Source organism: Salmo salar, chromosome ssa03, assembly GCF_905237065.1.
Source record: "Salmo salar chromosome ssa03, Ssal_v3.1, whole genome shotgun sequence".
NCBI lineage: Eukaryota > Metazoa > Chordata > Actinopteri > Salmoniformes > Salmonidae > Salmo > Salmo salar.
In genome coordinates this window covers 73,087,645-73,094,737 of record NC_059444.1, presented here as the reverse complement: position 1 = coordinate 73,094,737, position 7,093 = coordinate 73,087,645, and the positions used below count along the sequence as shown (strand labels likewise).

Below are 7,093 nucleotides of genomic sequence, written 5' to 3'. Positions count from 1 at the left end.
AAAAGTCTTTCAGTATTAAGTAAAACAAATGCACTCCCATGACATGCTTACATGATACATTTATAATTTTGAGAAAGAACTAGGTCATTGTCAGCCTGGTGTTACAATCCTAGAACCATGGAAAACATGTTTAATTGTCATATCAAAACACAGATTCAAGCCAAATCATGTCTCCTTCTGTTTAATTTCATCTGGTTTTAATTCTCTGGAAAATAATTGTACGTTGGCAGATTTTCATCCAGTTTGGCCAAAACTTTCAATAATAGCAATTTATTAAACATATAGCTAGGCTGATACCATATTATGGTTTCCCTTTTACTATGTAGTTCAAGGCATATCCTACTTTTATTTTTTTAAAAGCAACAACATTTAGCTGTCAGATTGGCCATGAGTATCAAATTGCTTTATTTACAGTATTTTATGTTTATTATTTCCATAATACAGATGGAATGGTTTATTTACAGTATTTTATGTTTATTATTTCTACAATACAGAGAGGCTAGTTGTCTGCCAAGATAATAATGGAAAAGATGACTAACATCCCGAGTCAACTACATGGAAGTGTTCAAACTCCTCATCTACAGCATGTCAACTTTCAGAATCTTGTGCAGGTCTCAACAACTTGAGATCTGATAACAGAGCTTTACTTGGAAAACTTCTACTAACTGACAAGTCAATCGACTCGTTTATTAGGGTGTTTTTCTGTAACCAATTTCTTTACTACGGTTACAAATACCAGTGAAAACCAGGCATTCCTTGGTGATGAGTTCATGAGGTAAATCTTGGAGCTGAGATTCATAGGCCTGTGTGGTTTAGATGTAGTCCAAAGGGAGGAGCAGCCTCAACAACCACAAGGGATTTGACGTGCATGTTGTCATCTTTCCTCTGCCCACCCATCTCATTCTGCCCCATTTCCTCTTCATGTGGATGTGGTCTTGCGGTCTAAGTAGATGATGCTTGTCTGTTTTAGTAGGTTCAGGAGAATGGGGACGTTTGAAAACATAGGGGCTTCTTTCATGATTATGTAAAAAAATTAAATTATAATATGGTAACTAACAATGACTAAGTGTATGTAGGTGTACTGCCTAGGCAGGATGTAGTAAGAAAATCAGAGAGATATGGATTTCTGTCCACTGGACTTTCAGTTTGTCAGTTTTGCATGACACATATTCCAGGTTCCTTAGTGTGTGGTCTTCTTTGGTGTCTTGCCAAATTTGGCATCAAACCCGAGACCTTAAATGAGAAAGCACATGATACAATTAAGACAGTAGTGTCTAGTCACCTCATCAACCAAAAAGAGACGTCACTACTAGTTGAGGCCTCTGAGCTCTAATGGAACATTTCCATAAGCAGCTGAAGAGCAGCTCAGTATTTCAACTATGAGGTGAAGCATAAAGTTACTACAGACACAGGAGCACATGGTGGAGGGAGATGGCGAGTGTGAGAGAGTGAGAGAGAGAGAGAGAGATTGAAACAGAGAGATAGTCACAACATCAGAGAGATATTAAGAGTTAACAAGTTAATGTTGTTACTCACCAAGGAACACCAGGATAGTGCCGACCCACTGCATGGTGTTGAGGACGTTGCCGAACAGAAGGACAGAGCCCAGGATGGTAAAGAACTTCCGTGTGGTAGTGACAATGGAGCAGGTGAGAGGGCCGAAGTACACCACAGTCATGAAGATGAAGGTCTAAGAGAGGAAGAGGAGTGAATGACTGTTACTATAAAAGACCCTCTGCAATGAGCGTGAGAGCAAAATAGCGAAAGACCACTGTAAACCACACATTGGCACTTATCCATAAGAATCACACGTATGTGAACCAATTAAAATGTATAATGTGACAATTTGCAGACATGGACATTATTTCCTTTTAACACACACACACACAGTCACACCCATGTGAGACCATACCTGGCCTAAAGCACTCGTGATTCCAAACAAAAGGATGTTCCAGAAGATGCTGGGGTGACGGTCTGTGAAGCTCAGGAAGTCCCATACCTCACCTGTCCACAACACCCCTGAAAGAAAAACACATGGGATAATTTACTGAAAGTGACACAATTCAGCATAAATTGATGTATTTTATCCTGCATGTAACAATTGGTTTTTTAAATTTGTATTATTTTTAATTTAACCTTTATTTAACTAGGCTGCTTGATTCTTATTGTTTAATCTCAAGTTATAGGATTGGTTAGCCTTTTCTTCTGCTACAAATGTGGGGAGAAGCCAATTAATTACTTTAATGGTTTTGGAATCAAACCCATGCTGAGATATGGTTCCATGACTTTATGGTGAAAATGCCTGTTCCAAACTCAAAATCAACAGTGGATTAAGGGCTCCTCCTACTGGTACAGAGCAGTAACAGCAGTTTGATTGGGTTGAATAGAACTGGGGATGTGGGGACTGCTTTGGCCAAAACCGAAGAAAGGGTTTCTGATAAAAGTAAGGCTGTAGAAAAGCATGAGATTGGGACACTTAGACTGAGAAGGAAGATCTGATATGAAGATATTTTATTGAATAAATAATGGTGCATTTAGTAGAGACGTGGAGCTGGCAGAGATACAGAAGAAACACAAAGCAGAGAGATCAGACAAAGTGTATATTTTCACACTTGTGAGGGGAAACAGGTGTCTCACCTAGTCCCAGCACCAGGGTGGACCACATGTTGATGTTGAGCATCATGTGGTTGGCACTGGTCTGGAAGAGACTCCTCATGTGGTCCTGGGCCACACCAGTCAAACCGTCCATGGTCAGAGATAGCAGCTAGGATACAGGGAAAGAGGTCACATTTACAAACCCACAGAGGCACAGACAGCAAATACACATATAGGCAGAGACACACACAGAGAAACACTGACCAGGTCACAGAGATAATACCACAGGCAGATGAAGACAGTTACACTCACCAACAGGATCTCCCCGAAGCCGAAAGCAGATTCTGTGGAAGCGACACTCTTGTTGGGTTTATAGAGGAACAGGGCCACCCCGCTGACGATCAACAGCACACACAGGTACTTGGCCAGTGGGTATTTCTTCCTCAGTACAAATACACCCAGAATCATCACTGTGGAACCAAAGGCAAAGGGATGTGAGGGGTGGTTATCAGCAGCAGCCATCACTGGTCTATTAGGTTGATGTGCACATAGAAAGACAATTCAGTCAGGGGGTAAAAACCATGGCTATGTAGATTAATGGGCTGCACGTGCTCAAGGGATAAGACTGGTCAGTGTATTACTATAGAACACACTAACCTTAGACAGTGTTTACATATTGCAACATACTGGGCAGGACAGAAGACTAGGCTCCTGTACTTATTGTTAGCATGACACTTGCAGTCATAGGGTAGTCTACATGAGGAGTCAGAGACTCACAGCAGGTGCATGCAAATAGAATGTATGTTCATTTAACAGGGACACTGAGTTTGGAAGGGCTGATGGGATGTGTAGTTCTGAAAAAGGTGCAATATGCAGAAATCACACAGATATTTCCTGGTTGCAAAAATTCGAATAGTTTGTCTAATTTCAGTGTATGTCACAAAACAAGCCATGTATAGTGTAAATAATCATTGTACCATACAAAACCGAAAGTAAAAGATGCAAAAACAAAACTTAAGAACGGGAAGGATAGAAATAGTGCACATAGAACAGATACACCGCTTCTTAGACGGGCTTGCAATGAGAATGACAAATCTATAACTCATATTTCAATGTGAATTTGGTTCGGTCGCCCAAAAAGTTAGATACTGCAGCTTTAAAAATGGCACTGGAAATAAGGGAGTCTGGCTGACACTGAAACATGACACACTGCTGCAGTAAGAGGCCCTGCAATACAATAAGGCAAACTAACCCCTCAAACCTGCCCTGGTCACCAAGCCAAAGGCTGCATATGACTTGTTTATTACATATTCAGGTGTTGAGAATGGGGTCAGGATGAGCAATAATATAATTATTACACCTACCTGGGATGGGCTTACAAGACTTCCCCAACACCTGTGACAACAATAGAGAGGTTGTTTAGATATTAGAATAATAAAATATCACAACAAATGATGATGATGACAGCGAGACACTGTATGGGCTGAGGGATAAGGCTGACCTGTGTGGGGTAGTTGACATACTGTAGGGCAGAATTGCTGGATACCATGGCTCCAAGATAAGACAGGGAACACACTCCATAGAGCCAGCTCTTGGTGTGGTCTGGTCTGGAACCCTCAAAAAATTGAATCACTAAATGGGGAGGAGGCAGAGACGAGACATCTATAATACATGGAGATTCAACACCAACAGACCATTGAAACACCCACAGGGGGAAAGATATGTTGGAGATGACTGTGTTGGGCAGAAGGTGAAAGGCCATGACTGATGACTATGTGTGGTTTACTCACAGATCTTGGCAAACACAGCATTGATGATGCATTGGATGAATACCAGCGTTGTGGCATAAACAAACTTCTCCTTCTTCTCCCCCTCACCATACTGTCCTCGGGTACTGGGTATATCAGACAAACAGCATTATGACAATTCATCAGTGCAACCACTCATGTTAATCCAGAGTTAATCCACTTCTTATTACACAGATAAGACAGGTGTGACACACAAAAACACACAGGCCTTGATATTCAGCAAAGGAATTATTTGTTAATTAGACTGTGGAGTATCTGTAGGTTATAAAAAGAGAATGAGAGAGCAGTGGGAGGTACTAGTAGTCTGCTCTGGTTGACTACAGATACAAATCATCACTGGAAACAAGATGAGATTCCTCACCCTTGAGTGACATACCATTCAAGACATATCTACAGTATGTAGCAAGCTAATACCATAGGGATATAGTTTTTTTGAACACTTTCAGCTCTGTAGAGTTGGCTCGCCTACATTCAATAATGACATGAACTTGTTGCACTATAGCATCAGCAACTAACATATGTGCACAAAGAAACAGCCAATAAAAGCAATGTGCATCAAGAGCCTATGTTTTGAAATCCATGTTGTCGCTCGGATGTCAGACCAAGAAACTACTTACATTGTCTCTTGTAATATGCCATAATAAAAATAACAAACGAAGACTCCGAGGAAACAGACAATGAATCGTATACGCTCGTTCTGCAGTAGCGAGGGCTTCCCTGCTCCCTTTCCTGCAGCCATGCTGTCCTCTAGCTGTCCGGGTATGGAAACCGATACAGATCCGATCCCCGTACCCCTCAAAGCAACGTCCCGCTCCACAATCCCAGATATCACAAGCCCGGAAATGGTGACGCTGTAACGTTCAACTAACTGGGCAGACAGTTGCTAATGTGACTACAGATCCGTCTGTGGTTCCTCTTCAAAGATTTAGCTAAATGTGCCTGTTAGCTAGCTGACTTTGCTAGCTAGCTAACGTTAGTTAGCCAACGTTAGATTGGTGGGTTGGTTGGTTGTTAGCTAGCAATTAGCTAAATCCATCATTGTTGTCAATCCAGCTGTCGCAGTATAGTGTTGAATCCGGAATATATGTCCTTAATTGCAGGTCTCTCGTTCAAGCAAACGTTACTCCTGTCCCGATCCAGGTTGTCAAAGGCATCCTATTCAGACAGTTTTCCCGGTGGAAAGGATACCGGAGTGTACTTGTTTTCATTGAGATACGTCAGCTACACTGGCTCAAAGACCTCAGTGGTTCATTAAGAGGCCTCAACGAATATGCCTGAGCTTGTAGCTACTATACCATTCATATACAATAGTACTGGCAGAACGCAGATGCTACAATTTATAGCTATGCATGAACATGTGATTTGTTTTCTGCTTTGAATCAACTTATATGCAGCATACAAGGTAGCTCGAAAATGTTCTTATATTTGTTGATGTATCAAAATATTCAGCTGTAATATATATATATATATATATATATATATATTGTGTGATCTACACTCATTGATTTATTGTTCATTTAAATCGCAGTCGACACAGACGACTATTGAAAACATTTGCGGGGCTTTCTCGAACTAGTCGCGTGTCTTTTTTCGTACTGGGATGTGGATGGATTCTATTGGTCCAAATAAGGTAATAAACCTCTAGATTCGGCCATTGAAACAGACGGAATAGTGAAAGGGCGGGGCTTCTACTCCAGAGACACAGCTACACGTGTCAAAGGGAAATTTGACAACAATGAAATGCACCGCCACATTTGAGCATTGTTCAATAATCGTGACTGAACCCATTCACTATTGGTTTAATGTCCATTTAGTGTTAGTGTCCACTGTCAAACTAAAAACATGTTAAACAACTTCAATGCTTAAAACGTGAAATTATACAGGAAAGTAATGGAAGAACACCTACATAATGGTGATACAATGTCATTTTACATCACAATACAGTAAGGTAAAACGTATCTGAGGCTGGGGGAAAAGACAACTATGTCCAAATGATTCAGACTGTACCTTTACATCAGAAGAGAGCAGAGGTTCATGCTCATTCATGACACTACATGCATTTCAAACTGATATAGGAACAGCCACTATATTGCCATAAACATTGCTCATCATCAACCTGAGCAAGGGATAGGTCAAGTCACAAAGTGAGTACTCACAAGGTACACTCACAAACCAACTGTAAAGACATTCTACTAGGCCCTAAATATGGGAAATGTCTATCATAATTTACAATTACCTCACAAACAGATTCAAAAACAATACATTCACCCCCATCAATGGGACAAGAAAATTGAAAGACAATATCCAAATTCATTATAAACATTGGGACCTAGAAATGGACATACCCCCATTCCATCTTTTGTCTTGCCCATTCACCCTCTAAATGGACACATGCAATCCATGTCTCAAGGCTTAAAAATCCTTCTTTAACCTGTCTCCTCCCCTTCACATTTGAAGTGGATTTAACAAGTGACATCAGTAAGAGATCATGGCTTTCACCTGGATAGTCTGTCATGTTTTGTATACTCCATGTATATGAATACATAAGAAAATAATGAGACATTTTGCAATAAATTGAATACCTGATTTCCCATCAAAATGTCTGAACAATATCTGATTTAATAAAAAAAATCTAAATGTTTGGAGTATCTTCCTTCATTGTCCAACTGTTATATATTTCTTTTAACCTT

At 40.4% G+C, this 7,093-nt stretch overlaps 1 protein-coding gene across 1 annotated transcript; it reads right to left on the bottom strand.

The window, feature by feature from the left end:
- Nucleotides 1-388: 388 nt before the first annotated feature.
- On the bottom strand, nt 389-5,611 carry s35b1 (Solute carrier family 35 member B1). Its single transcript, NM_001140406.1, is given in 9 exon segments — nt 389-1,233; nt 1,537-1,690; nt 1,913-2,019; nt 2,638-2,764; nt 2,908-3,065; nt 3,960-3,990; nt 4,097-4,227; nt 4,386-4,489; nt 5,021-5,611. Coding segments are annotated over 9 exon segments (987 nt in total). The 5' UTR covers nt 5,143-5,611; the 3' UTR covers nt 389-1,180.
- Between the last annotated feature and the right edge of the window lie 1,482 nt (nt 5,612-7,093).